This window comes from Procambarus clarkii, chromosome 29, assembly GCF_040958095.1.
Source record: "Procambarus clarkii isolate CNS0578487 chromosome 29, FALCON_Pclarkii_2.0, whole genome shotgun sequence".
Taxonomy (NCBI): domain Eukaryota; kingdom Metazoa; phylum Arthropoda; class Malacostraca; order Decapoda; family Cambaridae; genus Procambarus; species Procambarus clarkii.
The window spans coordinates 5,476,376-5,494,669 of NC_091178.1; the positions used below are offsets into that span (position 1 = coordinate 5,476,376).

Below are 18,294 nucleotides of genomic sequence, written 5' to 3' on the forward strand. Positions count from 1 at the left end.
TGATGGTGTTATCTCTAAATTCCGCGATTTTTTCACATTCCATTATATAATGACGCAAAGTATGCGAATAATTATGCTGACAGAGTTTACATTTAGTCAAATCTACATCAGCAGATGTTACAAATTCCCAGAGGTACTTGTAGCCGAGCCTAAGCCTAGCAGTGGTAACATCTAGAAGTCTGCTAACATTATTGGATGACCCATAGACGTGCGGTACTTTCTGCATAATAGAATGATGATAGAGTAACTGGTGTGAACAGACACGACAATCTGTGCTGACGTGGAATGCTCAATATCCACCACACTATAGTTGGTGTAATAAATTTCTGACACCTGTTCATAACCCAGTCACACACACACACATGACCATATTCCCCTCAGCATAACATAAACATGAGAACTTAGGAATAAATGAGACTACAGAAGGCCTGTTGACCCATACGAGGCAGCTCCTATTTATACCCACTCAAACTCATTCATATATATGTTTAACCTACGCTTGAAATAATCCAGCGATCCCACCTCTGTTATGTTACCCGGTAACTTGTTTCAGAAATCAACAACCCTGTTTCCAACCCAGTATTTTGCCAGGTCTTTCCAGAATCTTAACTTCTCCCCTTTATATTCACTGTTTCGAGTTCTGCTTCCTGTTGGTATATTCAAAACTTCGTATATATTTCCTCGTTGTTATACCCTTTTATCTGTCAACACACACCCGTCATATCGCCCATCTCTCCTTTGCGTAATGTGTTAATTTAGTTTTTTCTTTCCAGACCCAAGATGTCGCTGTTAGCAACAGTTAAAAACCCGCGTTTGTATGTGTTTACGCTGGTCTCTGCCTTTCTCCTGGTGGTGCTCTTGTACATAGGGTAAGTCTTCTCTGTACTGGTGATATGCTGTACAAAGGCCGAGTCTTGCGTGCATGCCGAGAGTTGCGTGTCTGCATTAGTAATGGTACACACAGGGCAAGTTTCCTCCATAAAATGTTACACTTTTTAAATTTTTTGCTTCAGTCAAGGCCCTCGGTGCTTCCTCGTAGCTCAGCTCTCTGGGCTTTTGTGTATGTTTGTAATGAGCCTTTCAAAGTGAGACTTCCACACTCGTGCTACATCATCTAGTATTGGTCCAAGACAGGTTGTGTGTAACGCTCTTCAAGGCTTCCTTGTCCACTGACATGTTATGCTGCTCATATTCACGGAGTAGGAATAGGTCGCGAGTCAATACATTAGACAATCAACACTTAGAAAGGCGGCGGGGTCCAAGAGCTAACAGCTGGATCCTGCAGACACATACAATAAACAAATACCATTTGCGGACTCATCGAGATGTGCAGCGCCGCTTGGCTGCATTCCAGTTGAAGCGTCACAACTTGTTCCTCTCCACCAGCGGCCACCACCAACTATGCCACACCGACGTGTGTGTGGCTCCCGCACCCCTCAAGACCCTTGCCCGGGCCACTGGACATGTGAGTGGCTAGTCACATGCCACCTGACTACGGCCACTGTTTCATCTCCAACTTGTCTCTCCACAACACGTGTTCCTGTGTTCTCCAGATTCAGTGTGTCACCGTTCAGTATCGCCTGTGATCTGCATCAGCATCTGAGGATTATTAAGGTGCGAGTCCTGTGTATCGGAGCGAGCTTAGCAGCTCCTTCAGGAGCACGCCTCACCCCGCCCCTTAAGAACATAAGAACATAAGAACAAGGTAACTGCAGAAGGCCTATTGGCCCATACGAGGCAGCTCCTATCTATAACCACCCAATTCCACTCATAAACATGTCCAACCCACGCTTGAAACAATCGAGGGACCCCCACCTCCACCACGGTACGCGTTAATTGGTTCCACAAATCAACAACCGTTACCAAACCAGTATTTACTAAAGTCTTTCCTAAATCTAAACTTATCCAATTTATACCCATTGTTTCGAGTTCTGTCTTGTATTGATACTTTTCATACCCTATTAATATCCCCTTTGTTATGTCCTTCATCCACTTGTAAACCTCTATCATGCCACCCCTAACTCTTCGCCTTTCCAGTGAATGCAACATAAGCTTTGTTAATCTTTCTTCATATGACAGGCTTCTAATTTGGGGGAATTAACTTTGTCATCCTACGCTGGACACGTTCAAGTGAATTATATCCATTCTATAATACGGCGACCAAAACTGAAAGATATAGCTGAAGAACACCACCAGGTGTCTTGTTACTAACGCTTCGGTTAATAAATCCCAGTGTCCTATTTGCCTTATTACGAACATTCATGCATTGATCCTTTTGTTTTAAATTCTTACTAATCATAACTCCCAGATCCCTTTCCCAATCCGACTTCGCAATCTCAACACCATCATATCTCGTATCTAATCACACCAGCTGAGAGCTGATTAATTGACTCTTGGGAATTTTTTTTTTTTTAATTAACACATATGATTAGTGAACAACTTCTTGGAATGTAAAATTCTTAGGGATAGGTTAGGTGAAATTAAGAGGTACATCTAATTACCTGCACTGAAACTGAGAATTTGGAGCAATTATATTACTCTTAATACAGACGGCACCGCTCCTGTGCCAGGTAAGTCCACTACGGGCTCACCATAGCCCGTGCTACTTGGAACTTGTTCCGAGTAGCTGAATCTATAACAACAACAACATACCCTTAATATAATTGTCCAGGTATTATGGGATTGAATGTAGATGGGCGCTGCTTAGAATGGACCTAAGTAGGCCGTTAGAGTAGGCAGTGTGGTCGCCTTACTGTGTACACCACCAGACCATCTCCAGTGATGCGCCCTCTCGCTATGTTTCAGACAGGAGCACATCGTCGACTACACAGGCCAGACACACTCTCAAGGTACGTCCACGACCATTTGTCATTCTTAGTTCTTCTAAATCTGAATTAATTTCTTTAATTTGTATGTTTCTAATAATTGCATTAGTCCAAAGTCTAATGTATGACCTTCTGTCCTGCGTGACAGTGAATACCAGCATTATCCTCACTTTAATAAGACTTTATCAAAATCCTCAGATTAGGCAAAATTGTAATTAATTTTGTCAATAAAGATAATAATAATACCATTTGTCATACGCGCACAGTTTTGTTGTTCTCGTAAACTTTTTTGTTTTCCATTCATATACTCTAAAGTTCCATTAGCCTAATAGTATCACTATTGCAATTTGCAATATCTATGCAATTTGCATTGCTTATTTTGTAATGCTTTGGGCGCTGCAAAGTATTTTTTTTCAAAGTATATTTGATTTATGACTAAACAAAATTTTTAGAAAATATTATATTATTTTGAAATTGGAATAAATAGTGTATATTTACACTATTGATCGGGGACACACTATTGATGGTCGGGGATTGAACGCTGCAAAGTATTTTTTTTCAAAGTATATTTGATTTATAACTAAACAAATCTTTTAGAAAATATTATATTATTTTGAAATTGGAATAAATAGTGTATATATAAATAACTCTCTAGCACGTCCCAATTTTGCTTCGGATAAATTGACGTGTTGGTGTTAATTTTAGCTTTAAATGCATTTGATTGTTAATTTTTAAACATTGATAACCGACAAAAGATAGTTACTCTAACAGTCTTAAAAGGTCAAGAGTCAAAAGGTTATTATAAGACTAAGAAGAGTATAGTGCTGTATTAAAAATAAAGATTATTAAACAAAACATCTAATTATACAAGTGGCATAAACAATTTTGAATTGGATGACCACTTTCGTGGGGTCGTGCGTTGGTTGGAGAGGCGGCGTGTGTAGGAGAATGGAATGGAACTATCAGGGGGAAAGCTGATTGATTGATTGATGAAGATTAAGCCACCCAAAAGGTGGCACGGGCATGAATAGCCCGTAAGTGGTGGTCCTTTTGAGCCATTACCAGTATCAAGAGCTGATACTGGAGATCTGTGAAGGTGCGACTGCACCCTGCGTGACGGGACATGTCTCCCGTGAGGGGGAAAGCGCCAAGCCATTACGACTATATAGCACTTGGAAGAGGTCAGGATAAGGATTTGGGATGGGACGGGGAAAGGAATGGTGCCCAAGCACTTGGACGGTCGGGGATTGAACGCCGACCTGCATAAAGCGAGACCGTCGGCCAGGCCATAACAACGAGCTGGACACACTGAATCAAAGCTAAACGAACACGTGGAGTTTTCGTTCGTATTCATAGCTCAGTGTCTTTAATGTGTTCGTTTTTTAATAATACTTTTCGCCCTCTTGCATGCATTCACCTAGATGAGTTTGCAGGGTCGAGGGTCATATAAAACCCTCTCTTTCGAACTGTTAATAGTTTAATGTAGTAATACTTTCATCTCTTTTTTTTCTTTCTATCATATTTACATTTAAAATTGTCTATCGAGCTTGCATCGGCCACATCTTCTTGTAATCCCTTTAGTTAGAACCCTTGTGCTAAAGTAAGTCTTGGTGACATGTGTGACTTGCAGGCGATGAGTCACAATAACGTGTCTAAAGTATGTTGATCAGACCACACACTAGAAGGTGAAGGGACGACGACGTTTCGGTCCGTCCTGGACCGAAACAATCTCAAGTCGATTGTTTAGTCATAAATCATATGACCATTCTCAATCGACTTGAGAATGGTCCAGGACGGACCGAAACGTCGTCTTCCCTTCACCTTCTGGTGTGTGGTCTGGTCAACATGTGTGACTTACGTTGTGTCTATGTTCCTGCCTTCTGCTGAGCCTCACTTCCAGCATTACTTCTGTACCAGCTGTACATCTGAACCTATAAAGCTCATAGCTGCTACTCCTACGTCAGCAACAGTCATCCCAACGTCAGCACATTACCCAGGAGTCAGTACCACCGGCCGTTGCTCCTCAACCAATAAATCCAATTCAACCAGTTCAGTTCCAGTTCAGCCAGTTCAACCAGTTCAGCCGACCATCAACATTTGGTCCGGGAGACATCTCCTGTCACGCAGGGTGCAGTCGCACCTCCACAGATCTCCAGTATCATCTCTTGATACTGGTAATGGCTCAAAATGGCCACCACTTACGGGCTATTCATGCCCGTGCCACCTCTTGGGTGGCTTAATCTTCATCAATCAGTTCAGCCATTACATTATATTCATGCCCGTGCCACTTCTTGGGTTACAGGCTATTCATGCCCATGCCACCTCTTGGGTGGCTTAATCTTCATCAGTCAGTCAGTTCAGCTACTCAGTATTACTTTACAGTCATATAAATCAAAGAAGAATTTGCAAAATTCGAAAATGTAGACATAGTCATCTGAAAATTGTATGGAAAACTATATAAACGAGATATTTATGCTTGAAAATTTGTACAGTATGTCTAAGTTCAAGTATGCGCCTTCAGTGGAGTATTCTCCAATGACGAAAGCGAAGTCTATGACAAATACAACTTTATTTTTATAAAGCTTGACCCCAGACTCGGCAACTGGCTAGAACCAGTTGAGTACCTTAGCCACTTAAAATGTAGTTAGTTTAGTTCATTTATCATGCACCCCCCCCCCCCCTCACTGTCTGGCTTGTTGCCCCCGTGAGGGGGCTTGGTGGGCAGCAGCCGGAGTGTGATGCTCCGTAGGTCAGTCCTCTGTCCTTTTGCAGCCTTATGCTCCTGCTGCTGCCTTTACCAATTTTGCCAGGCCCCTTTTCCTTTTACTCGTGTTTCATTTTTCTCCCCCCTCTTCTCCTATCTAATTGTCATTTCCTGCCGACCTTTTGCCTGTTTTGATTATTCTTTCGACCTTCTTTTGTTTTGACGCCCGGGTGTTTGAGGAGGCATACTCTTGCACCCGTAGAACTGTAGTACCCAACGTCTCGAGCGAGGGGACCCTTTTATTGTCAATCCTCCTTTCGTCACTGAACCCGCCCTTGACGGACTCACGGTTCTTAAGGTGGCGTTTGTGGGGCGTATACTCACGACGCACCCCTGGGGGGCCCCGGCAAGATCGGCGATAGCTTCTTGTTGGGTGTCCTGCCTCTAATTGTGGCTCCATGGTGGGTGTGGGGGCACATTCGTGAATGAAAGTTTTTCCTCGTTTTCATGGCTGATAATGTTTCCCTTATATTTTCTCAGGCTCGTGGGGTGGGAGACCAAGCCCCCGAGTCGGACTGTGTTGGAAGACCAGGCCCTGTAGCCCCTGCTGCAGTGGGCCCCGACGACCTGACTACTCCCCTCATCTCCCCTCCCTCCTCTGCGGTAGGGTCGAGTCCCCAGCCCCCAGTGGTGACCACCTCGTCCCCTGGCATGGCTCCGTCTCTCATTGTGACTACTGTGCCTTTTACCCCCATGAACTCCGGGGGTTCTCAACGCCGTTCCCGCCACAGCCGCAGTCTGGTGGCAAACCTTTGAACCTTTTCCAGTTTAGTCTTATCCTAGATTAGATATGGACTCCATGCTGGGGGCTGCATACTCCAGGATTGGCCTGACATGTGTGGTATACAAAGCTCTGAATGATTCCTTACACAAGTTTCTAAATGCCGTTCTTATGTTGGCCAGCCTGGCATATACCGCTGATGTTATCCTCTTGATATGGGCTGCAGGGGACAGGTCTGACGTGATATCAACCCCCAAGTCTTTTTCTCTCTCTGACTCCTGAAGAATTTCATCTCCCAGATGATACCTTGTATCTGGCCTCCTGCTCCCTACATCTATCTTCATTACATTACATTTGCTTGGGTTAAACTCTAACAACCATTTGTTTGACCATTCCTTTAGCTTGTCTAAGTCTTCTTGAAGCCTCAAGCAGTCCTCCTCTGTCTTAATCCTTCTCATAATTTTGGCATCGTCCGCAAACATTGAGAGAAATGAATCTATACCCTCTGGGAGATCATTTACATATATCAGAAAGAGGATAGGACCGAGTACAGAGCCCTGTGGGACTCTACTGGTGACTTCACGCCAATCTGAGATCTCACCCCTCACTGTAACTCTCTGCTTTCTATTGCTTTGGTACTCCGTTATTCACTGGAGCACCTTACCAGCTGCACCTGCTTGTCTCTCCAGCTTGTGTACCAGCCTCTTATGCGGTAATGTGTCAAAGGCTTTCCGACAATCCAAGAAAATGCAGTTTGCCCAGCCTTCTCTTTCTTGCTTAATCTTTGTCACCTGGTCATAGAATTCTATTAAGCCAGTCAGGCAAGATTTACCCTCCCTGAACCCATGTTGGCGATTTGTCACGAAGTCCCTTCTCTCCAGATGTGTTACTAGGTTTTTTCTCACGATCTTCTCCATCACCTTGCATGGTATACAAATCAAGGACACTGGCCTGTAGTTCAGTGCCTCTTGCCTGTCGCCCTTTTTGTATACTGGGACCACATTCGCCGTTTTCATATTTCTGGTAGGTCTCCCGTCTCCAGTTTCCTATTATACACTATGGAGAGTGGCAAGCAAAGTGCCTCTGCACACTCTTTCAGTACCCATGGCGAGATCCTGTCTGGACCAACAGCCTTTCTAACACCCAGATCCAGCAGGTGTCTCTTGACCTCCTCTCTCGTAATTTCAAACCCTTCCAAGGTCACCTGGTTTACTTCCCCCTCTCCTAGCACAGTGACCTCTCCTTGTTCTATTGTGAAGACCTCCTGGAACCTCTTGTTGAGTTTTTCACACACACCTGTGTGTGTGTGTGTGTACTCACCTAATTGTGCTTGCGGGGGTTGAGCTCTGGCTCTTTGGTCCCGCCTCTCAACTGTCAATCAACAGGTGTACAGATTCCTGAGCCTACTGGGCTCTATCATATTTACATTTGAAACGTGTGTGTGTGTGTGTGTGTGTGTGTGTGTGTGTGTGTGTGTGTGTGTGTGTGTGTACGTACATGTGAGAAGAAGAGGCACACGTGTACAGTATTTGTATTTTAAAGATTTTAAAATAATAGTTTTGGCATTTATGGCTTCTGTGGGTAGGGGATTCCATGGGTTTATAACTGTGGGTGAAAAAGCATCTCCTGTTTTCAGTCGTACATTGAGGCTTGTTGAGCTTGAAACTGTTACATCTGTTTGTGTTACATCTGACCTTCTGAAGAAATTGTCCGGATCAACATCCTCCAAATTGTTCCGTATTTTAAAAGTTTTGGTGAGATCCACTCTGTCATATCTCGTTTGCAGTGTTGTTAACCTTGAGACCCTCAACAGTTCCTGCTACGAGTTTATTTTTTATCCTGATGTTGTGTTCATTTATGAATGCTTTGGTGGAAAAATATTGATTTGCTTTAAGTGGCTAAGCTAATGTGGTTAATATCAACAGAGTCAAAGGCGGAGAAGAGTACCAATCATTGTCTCGTGGCGGGGCTGGAGACCATCGAGCAGTACAGATCATATCTCCACCACACCGAGAATACCTGTGCGAAAATAGTAAGTCTCTCGGGCTGGATCGATAACTTGTTGAAGCTTTAGTGGCCTTTTGTCATATGGAGAACACAACACACTTGGAATGGTGCATTTATGAGTCATTATTATATCATTCATTAGAATAGCAAAGTATTGTTCTTTAAACTTTATATTTTTATCTATCATGCTGCAACAAGGACTTATGTCTGACCTCATTTCCAGAATATGTTGTAATTGTACACTTCCAAGAACTTGTATTGTAAAGTAGAACCCTTGATGTGTTGAGGACTAAGCAGAACACCATACCACTCATGATGTTTCTCTCTTTAATGATCACATTTTCCTTCTCCCCCCCCCCCCATAGAATCACTGCCCATTGTATCTCTATCATCTATCATCTTTGACTGGTTTTTCTTGTGTTACACTGAATACTTGCAACTGTTTATTTACCTGAATTTATCTGTGTTTACTTGAGGACCACCGTCCTTAGTGACCTTGACAAGGGAAGGAAGCCAGCAGCTTATCAAAGTTCCCTCCATTGTTCCTGAGGATATTTTCCATACGATTTTTGAACTAAACTACATACTGTAATATCTTGGCATTTATGGGTTTGGTGTGCAGGTAGTTTTATGGGTTTATATCGCTATGGATGAAAAATATATCTTGTGTTCTGTCCTACATTGCAGCTTGTTGAGCTTGAAGCCCTGTGCCGAACTTTAACCCTGGGCCTCCTTAAACTGTGCCGAAATGTCTAGCCCTCTCAGAAATCAAACCCATTACCAATTGGTTGAGAGCCACTTGCACTAATCACTGCACTATGTAATCGTAATCATTCGTACATTATTTTTGTCACGTTTGCAGGTACAGTTTGGGGGCAAGCCACCTGCTCCTGGTGATGGAAAAAAGTTTGTGTGTCTAGACAAGAGGTTCAACATTAAGCCCGGTAACTGTACCGTCTTCTCCTTTGGTATCAACAATGAGTGGTCCTTTGAGGATGATTTTGCCAAATTTGGTTGCAAGGTGAGAGACAATGACATGGACATTTCCCAAGTAGCACAAGTGATTCTTCAGTTTACTTATTAAGTGCATGCTTGAGATGCTTGCTAATTTGAGTCGTAGGCTTCATATATAAATTTTTTTGATACATCGATACTATATTATATTCTAGTTATTTTAACATGTGATGGATCTTACACTTAATGTAATTGTTCTACATTGAATTAACTTATCTTGTGGTCCTTGTATAAATCCTGAAATTTAATCAAGAATTTACTATCCAAACAGACTTTACCTGAATTTAGCTCTAGTGGCATTGACGAAGACAGGAAGCTGAAAGCTTGTCAAAGATCGCCCCATTTGCCATAATGAATAATCCTCAAATTATGCTACAATGTACCTGTGGATAACCCTTAAATTTACTTCAATGTACTATACCTACTAATCCTGTTAAATTTCTTCAAAATCCTTCTTATACACTGTATTTTTTATACTTTCTTACAATGCAATTTTTATACTTTATTACAATGTATTTTTATGCTTTTTTACAATGTATCTGTAAACATTTTTTCTGTGGGGAGCCTCGTCGACTCCCCGGAGCTTTGCCAGGCTGATATGCTAATGTCAGACTTTGGCATCAGTCATGTGTATGGAATTCTAGGGCCCACCGGGGACCACGGCCAGAACCTGGCCCCTTCAGAGAGACAAGGGGAGCAATGGCCAATAGAAACCCCTGTGTGGTTGGAAGCATTCTATGTCTGCCATCGACCGGGTCAACCATCCAGAAAGGTAAGCATTCCAAAACAAACCCCTGTTCTGGTTAAAATTGCTACCAAAAGCCGAACTAGTGGATAGAACTCCCCAACAGAAAACAAGCAAACTAGTATAACGTCACACGTCACCGCGCCGCTGTCTGCACAGCTCCCCCCTCCCAGGGAGGGGAAAGGGGGAGCCCCAGACCTCTCACGCCGACTATCCACCCATCAGTTCTTCGGCTGATGCTATAGGCACCGGTTGTGTGCTCCGGCTCCATTAGTTGTTTCAGCACTGTACCTAGAGTGTGGTGTCTGTCTTCTAGGTGGTGCGTGAGCCGGGAGTGAGTCCAGTACTCGGGCTGCATGCGCCTAGGGTTCCCTTTCCTAGGTGCACTGTAAGTACTGCCCTTGGGGCTTGGGGCCACCTTCCACAAGTTCCTTGGGTTCTGCCCCTGCTAGACCGTTTACTGCTTGGTTTTCGGCCGCTCTTTGTGTGCTCGGGTGTTCTGTCTCCCTTGTTCGCCTTAGGGTAAGGGGCAGTTTTGCATTGGTGGGGCGCAGGGTGCTGAGCAGCCTGTTTTCACCTATATGGCAGCCGGCTCTGTTCTGCCTAGGTACGCTGTCCTCTTGCGGGGTTTTGTTTTTATTTTTGTTTATCTACCTGGTGGGGGTCTGCCTTCGTTCTTACCCCCTGTGTCCCTTGTGTTCTGAGTATTATTCTGGTGATTTTCCCTAGCTGCTAGGTCCCCGTGAGTGTACACGTCCTGGGGATTCAGTTCGTAGAAAGTTGATTGGTGCTTGGTTGGTCGGGCTGGGGGTGCGTCGTGTTTTGTGTTTAGTGGCGGCCCTTCGCTGTTATTTGTGTGCCGAGGCCTCTATGTCCGGGGCGCACTTTGAGTTGATCCGGTTCCGTTCTTCCCTGTTCGCGGGTGAAGGTGTCCCGGGTTGTCCACCGTGTTATTGCGGCTAGCCTGCCTGTGTTTTTCCCCATGCCCATGACGTTCATGGCTTCGCTGCTCTTACTGCCGTCTGGGCGGCGTGTCCTTGCTGTCATTCGGGCACGGATCTTTTGGTGTTCATACAGGGACCTTGCTGCATGTTGTCTCGTGTTGTTCCCGGGTCCTAGCTTTCGGGGCTGTCACCTTGGGTTGGCGTTTGCTGCCGGTTGTCTCGCTTCCGCTGAGGGGTGCATGGTGTCACTGGGTTCGACCCCCAGGGGCCTTGTGTCGGTTGCTGTGTCACTAGCTTCCTCTCTTGGCTGGGGGCTTAGTGACCAGTGCTCACTAGTCCAGCCAAGGGCGGTGGGGTCCGTCTTTGTCGGCCCACTGCACGGTGCGGGAGTTCGTCGTGGTGTGGTATTCGCTTTGGAGGGTTCGGGTCACCCCCGGATTGACAATCCGGCTCCATTCAGATTGCTTCACAGTGGTTCATTGCCTGAACTGAGGGTGTTCGATGCGATCCTTGGCTCGTTGGGGCTGGTCGCTTCAGGTGATTCGTCTGCTGAGTTCTAGGGGTTTGGCTCTTCTAGCCGTTCATGTCTGGAAGGGGGGTGTCCAACGTTATGGCGGCGGACAGCCTGTCCCAGTTCATTCCCCTATCCATGGAATGAACTGTCGACACTGACTCATTCAGTTGGCTCTGGCAGACGTTCGGGTGCCCGGAGGTGGAGCTCTTCGCGTTGGTGTGGTTGAGGTGTCTTCCGGTATATGTGATGCCCTTTCCAGACCGCGAGGTCATTGGGGTCGATACCTTTCAGCAGGACTGGTCAAGGTAGGGGTTCCTGTACCTCTTTCCCCTGGTTCAGCTGTTGCTGCAGGTCCTGGCTCGCTTGGAGACTTACCAGAGACGGGTAGTCCTCTTGGCCCCATGGTGGTCAGTCCAGCCTTGGTTTCAGGCACTGCCTGCTCGGTGTCCAGACCCGGAGGTTTTTCTGCTGCTCCTCCTTTTTCAGCAGATTGGTCCGGTCCTCTACGAGACTGGTTTGATCTTTTCCTCGAGTCTAAGCATTTGGTCTTTCTGTCTTGAGTCTATCACCATCTGTATGGTGATCAGGTGTTTTTTTTATGGTGTCCCACCTGCTGGCTTCATCTCGGCAGCAGTATAAAGTTTTGTGGTGGTCCTTCCGGTTCCTTTTGTCTTTCCGTAATTGTACTATACTTCTCTTTAGGTTAAGGTTGTTTTGTCCTTTCTCTTGTGGCAGTTTCAGGACCGTTATCTTATACCGAATATTGTCACCTCGTATTGTGCGGCATTGGCGGAGCCGCTGCAGCTTGCTTTCGGTATTGATGTTGCTTCTGCACCGTTTCCCAAGCTGTCTCGATTGTTGTTTCACCTCCGGCCTGCTCATGCGCCATCTGAGCCATCCTGGTCTTTGGACAGTGTGCTCTCTTTCCTCTCTTCTTGGTTTGTTGTGGTCCCTTTGGTTCAGGATTGTTTTTCAAAGGCTCTTTTCTTGTTGGCCTCTCAGTCGGGTTGGAAGCTTCATGCTCTCCTCCGGCGCAGGTGTTTCTGCTCTTTTGGTCGAGGTGATAGGTTCATTTGTTTGCAGCCGTTTCCTTCTTTTCTGGCGAAAAATGAGACTGCTGCTTTCCGGAGGGGTCCTGGGTTGTTGATGCTTGGTTGATCAGTCCGGGGGTGCATCATGTGTTGTTTCCGGTTGCGGCTATCTGCCATTATTTGTACGCCACGACCTCAGTGACCGGGGACGTGCTTTGGATTGATCTTGTTTCTCTTCTTTCCTGTTCTAGGGTTCAGGTCTCTCTCGTCGTCCACAGGGTTATTTGGTCTAGCCAGCCTGCGGTCTATATCCGTGCCCATGATGTTCGTAAGTTTGCTGCGTTGGCTGCCGTCTTCGTTAAAATGTCCTGGGCTGATATTCTGGCGCGGGGTTTATGATGGTCGAGCAGGGTCCTACCTGCACACTACCTCATTAATGTTCCTGGGTCTAGCCAGGCCTGTGTCACTTTGGGTCAGCAGTTGCAGCCTGTTGCCCGTAGTCTTGTCTTCGAGTTGAGGTGCAAGCACCGACTGCCTCCCAGGTAAGACCCTCTAGTGTTTGTCTTTGGTGATGTGGCTCTGGGGAGTCGAAGGGGCTGCCCCTAGAAAACCAGCATTAAATGTAATGAAACGCCATATTCTGGGGAAGACCAGGAAGCTCCTCGGCAACTACCCCCCTTCCCCTGGTGGGCGTTTTTTAGCGTGTTATGACATTCAGCCTCGAACTGGAGGGTGGATCGCCTGTGTGGTGGATCTGGGGCTCCCCCTTCCTCCTCCCTTGGAAGGGGGGAGCTGTGCAGCAGACATGTGGCGGGCTCGTGTGACGTCATGCTTGTTTATTCGTTTTTATTTGGGAAGTTCTGTCAACTCGTTTGTCTATTTTAATTGTTTTAACCAGAATTGGGGTTTGTTTTGAGGCACTTATCTTTCTGGGTGCATGGCCCGGTTGATGGCAGACATAGAATGCTGTAAATGCCATGTGCATTTCTATAGGCCATTAATTGCTCCTCGTGCCTCTCTGAGGGGGCCAGGTTCTGGCTCGTGGTCCCCGGTAGGCCTAGAATGCCATTCACACTGATGCCAAAGTCTAATTATATACATATCAGCTTTCTGAAGATGAAGTCTCCATTCACTTAAATCTATTTGGGTAATATTTATTAATGATAATACTTAATAATATATCAGAAGTAAGCTAATACATATGGATTGTTAAATAAAATTAGAAAATGATATATAGTTTTTATTATTGGAAAGTTAGTCAAACATGTTTGGGTTGACAGGTGTACGCATTTGACCCCACCATGGGTAAGGAGGATCACCAACGGTCCGCCAACGTTCACTTCCAGGCTGTGGGCATCGCTAACTACAAGGGCACAAAGAAGATTGGTATGGGTAACAACTGGGACATGCGAAGGGTGAGTCTCTTGTCTTAATAAATGTATTAATGCTGTAGAAATATTCATGATTAAACTTATATTTAAGGCAGGATAAACATGCAGTAGTGTACTAATAAATTGGTCATTAAATGCAAATGGTATTTAATAATAATAATAATAATAATAATAATAATAATAATAATAATAATAATAATAATAATAATAATTTATTTAGGAAAAGTACATACATAGTTGCAGAGTTAGAGTACAAACATTCTTTTTGATTTAAAGATAGAGTTAGTACATACAATACCTAAAGCCACTAGTACGCATAGCGTTTCGGGCATTTGAGGATCTACTGTTAAGGTTTCAAAATTAAAATCATCAGGTAAATTATAAAATAGTCAATATTATAAATATTCTAATGAGGTGTTCCCATCGCCCACACAAATGTTTAATGGAGGCGAAGAGAATGAATTAAGGAATATACACATAATGTGTGACATAATCAGGAAGAGCATTGACAAACTAAAAGACTCAGAAGATTCAGGTGTGGATGTTATTCAATCCAAAGTCATAAAGGACCTAGCAGAGGAACTTATGCCGACTCCTGAAACTGCTTATCAGAAAATCTCTGGACCAAGGGATAGCTCCCATAGATTGGAAATATGAAAATATTACCCCTATTTTCAAAAAAGGCAGAAAGAGCTCGGCAGAAAACTACCATTCGATCAGCTTGTTATCACACATCTGCAAGCTCATGCCCTGCAAACACACAATGTAACTGTCCCTATTTTCCGCTTGTTACAACTTGTAATAAAGTTGATACAGTACATCTTGTTATAACGTTTTTATGATGTATTAGAATGTTGTTACAACTCGTTATATTGGTTGTTACAACTTGTTATATTGGTTGTTACAACTTGTTAGGAGGTGTTAAAACTTGTTCAAACATTGAAGCAACATCATAATTTCATTGTGTGTTTGGCAGGTGGATAGCTTGCAGCTCTCCATGAAAGGGAAGGAATCCGAAGGGATGGAATCATTCACCATCTCACGGTAAACAATCTTGTAAAATAAATGCAACATGGCTTTGTTAAAATATATCCTACCTTGCAAACCTCTTCAAATTTTTTAAAACAGTAACCAGCTATTGAGACAAAGGACTTTCAGTGGCTATAGTGTACATAGCTTTTTACTACAGCTTTTGATAAGGTACAACGTAAAAGACTAGCAAGGAAATTACAGTCACTTGTAATAAATGGTAGAATACTAAAATGGCTAAAACAATGGTTAAAACAAAAAATACATTGAGTCATGTTTAATTGAAATGAATCCGACTGGAGAAATGTGGTGAGTGGGGGTACCATAGGAGTCTATTTTGGGGTCAACCATTTTTGGTATATGCATTAATGACAGATGAGAATATTACAAACCACATTATCAAATTTGCAGATGACACAAAGATCTTTGGTAAAGTGGGAAATGAAAATGATATTGAAGCCTTACAAAGAGATCTACTGAACTCCACAAATGGTCAGAAGACTGACAAATGCTTTTTAATATATAAAAATGCAAGACTTTGCATGTGGGGCATAACAACCCACTTCACATCTACCAAATTAATAACATTACCCTGCAACAGATTGATGAAGAAAAGGACATTGGAGTCAAAATCCACCATTCACTGAAAGTTGTAAAACAGGTTGGAACATTAGAAAAAAAGGAATAGTTAAGCATACTTTTAACTTTAAGGGAAAAAAGGTAGTGATTCAAATATGTGTTCTGGTGTGCCCCTACTTTGATTATTGTATCCAAGCATGGAGACCTCATCTTCAGAAGGACATAGCTGCTGTAGAGGAACTACAACACCAGGTGACAAGGGTTAGAATACTGGGCAGCAGCATCAACTACATGATTCACTGTCCACTGCAGGGTATCCAGTGATAACTGGAGACCTGTGATAGAATCCTGGGCAGAGTTGGTTGACTAGATATGATCTCTTCACTGTTCACTCCAGTGTGAATTGGCAGCTCATGTTCTGTAAAAACCTGTAGGGTTAGGTTTTAAAATGAGCTTAGTGAGCTTAATCTGAGCTTAATCTGCAGGGAATAGTCAGAGGACTTCTGTTCATGTACTCTCATGTTAAAAAACAAGTAGAGTATTTAGTGTAGTGTAAGCATTACTTCCTCTGCCAGTTTCTTGGATGTTCCCTTGAACTAAGAGACAGTACTGCTTGGCTTGGTTCTCAGAACCTTTAACTCAAGCCTGATATGAACTTAGGATATAGTCTTATCAGGACTATAAAGAAAAGGTTAAGGAATACTAGAAAATCTTCCTAAAGTCATCATTCATATTTCCTTTCCTCAGGTTGATCGCTTCGAGAACTTGGTGAACCAGCTGGGACTCGCGGGTCAGGTGATCGACTACGTGAAGCTGGACGTGGAGCTGTCGGAGGTGGACTTCCTGCAGGATATGCTACTTAACTCTCCACACGTCCTCAGGAACATCAAGCAGATCGCTATGGAGGTTCATGATGACTATTTCAAAGGTTAGATTTCTTAATTTTACACAAGCATTCGAAGTATTCTAATTTATAATAATTCATATTTCATGATGGCTGATTTTGTTTAAATCTAACTTTAGGAAAGCTGTTTATTCTTCTTATTTATTGATTTACATGACGGCCACTAACTCTAGTGATCTTGACAAGAACAGGAAGCTTGCGGCTTGTCAAAGGAACCCCCCATTTGCCTCCCCCCCCCCATCCCCTCATTTGCTTGCCATGATCACTGACTGGGCATACAGGCATGAGCTCAAACTAGTGAAGACTGTCTTATAAATAGGCATTCACACTTGGACTCTTTCTATATTCACTAATTGCAAACAACTAATGGGAATCAAAGAGTTACTAAATATTCATGATATACTGTAGCATATGAATTTACCCGAGGGCTCGTGGCTTGTTAAAAGTCCCCGCCATTTGTCCTGATGATTTTATCCAGCTGGGTTTTGAAATGCAGCATAGTTCTAGCATTTGTGGCTTTGTCATGTAGGTGTTTCTGTGGGTTTATAACCCTATGGGTGAAAAAGCTTTTCCTGTTTTCTATCCTACATTGTGGCTTGTTGAGCTTTAAATTGTTGCTCCTTGTTTGTGTTACATCTGGCCTTTTTAAGTGGTCTGATCAATATCCTCCAAATTTTTCAATATTTTAAAAGTTTATGAGATCATTGCTGTCTTGTCTGATTTGCAGTGTTGTTAGCCCTGTGGCCCTCAACCATTCCTGGTATGAGTTGACTTATTTTGGGGTTGAACTTTTTGCCAAAGGTGATATGTGTCTCTGAAGATGAGGTCTCCAAGCTTGGGTACAATAGTCCAAGTAGGGGTTCACCAGAGATTTGTTCAGTTGAATAATGAACTTCTTTTCCTTGAGGTCAAAGATTCACTTAACTATTTCTAGGATTTGGTTGGCATTTTTTTTAGCTGTAGCTCCCATTTGTTGTGCAACTTTCAGTGATTGGTGGATTCTGACTCCAGGGTTTTTATCATCAGTCTACTGGAAGGTGATTTTTGTGATTTGGTAGTTGTGATTTTCATTGTTAGCTTCACATACAAGGTCTTGTATTTTTTTATTCCTGTATTAAAAAACATTTGCAAGTCTTCTGGCTATTTGTGGAGTTCATGTAGATCTCCTTGTAAGGACATAATATCATTTTCATGACCTGCTATAACATAATCTTAGTGTCATCTACAAAATTGATGATGTGGTTTGTAATATTCTCATCAAATAGTAATTTATAATAGTTACAATTTATTTAAGCAAAAGTACATACATAGAATACATAAACAGTGGAGGATTCATTGGTAAGACGAGCACAATACCTAAAACCCCAAATATGAAAAATAAAGGGTTGGCCCCAAAAGGGAACCTTGCAGTACCCCACTACACATTTCTCAGATTCATTTTCATTTGGGACAACTCTTTGCTTTCTTTGTTTTAACCATTGTTTAATCCATTCTAGTATTCTACTCTTTTTTTTTTTTAATAGCATTTTTGCTTTCCTTAAGTTACACTCTTGGGATATCAGAAAGATACTTGTTTCTTGTGTGATGCCAATGGGTTCTGCTACAGCCTTGAAGGAAGTGCTTAAGGTCAGGATTAGTATTGCAGTGCATAGTTTTGCACATGTAAAGCACACTTGCGAAGATGTGCATTGACTTGATACTTAACATATTTAAGGATTTCAGTAAGGGAGCTGAATGCTGTTAGGGCCTGGGGTTTGTAATAGCTTTTATTGCCAATTTATGCTGAGTAATTAGTGGTTGAGGGTAATTTTGGGTTGTAGATCCCC

The 18,294-nt window shown here is 43.3% G+C and overlaps 1 protein-coding gene across 7 annotated transcripts in view; it reads left to right on the forward strand.

Moving 5' to 3' along the window:
* LOC123764964 (uncharacterized) overlaps positions 1-18,294 on the forward strand; it is a 59,288-nt gene that overhangs the window by 18,717 nt on the left and 22,277 nt on the right. For 4 of the 7 annotated variants that reach the window (XM_069333283.1, XM_069333284.1, XM_069333285.1 and 1 more), the window contains 5 exons: positions 774-869; positions 2,806-2,849; positions 8,236-8,342; positions 9,180-9,338; positions 13,846-13,980. In XM_069333283.1, the coding sequence (XP_069189384.1) occupies positions 781-869; positions 2,806-2,849; positions 8,236-8,342; positions 9,180-9,338; positions 13,846-13,980 (534 nt within the window). In that variant the 5' untranslated portion in view covers positions 774-780. The other 3 variants (XM_069333287.1, XM_069333289.1, XM_069333288.1) reach the window with 2 other exon arrangements.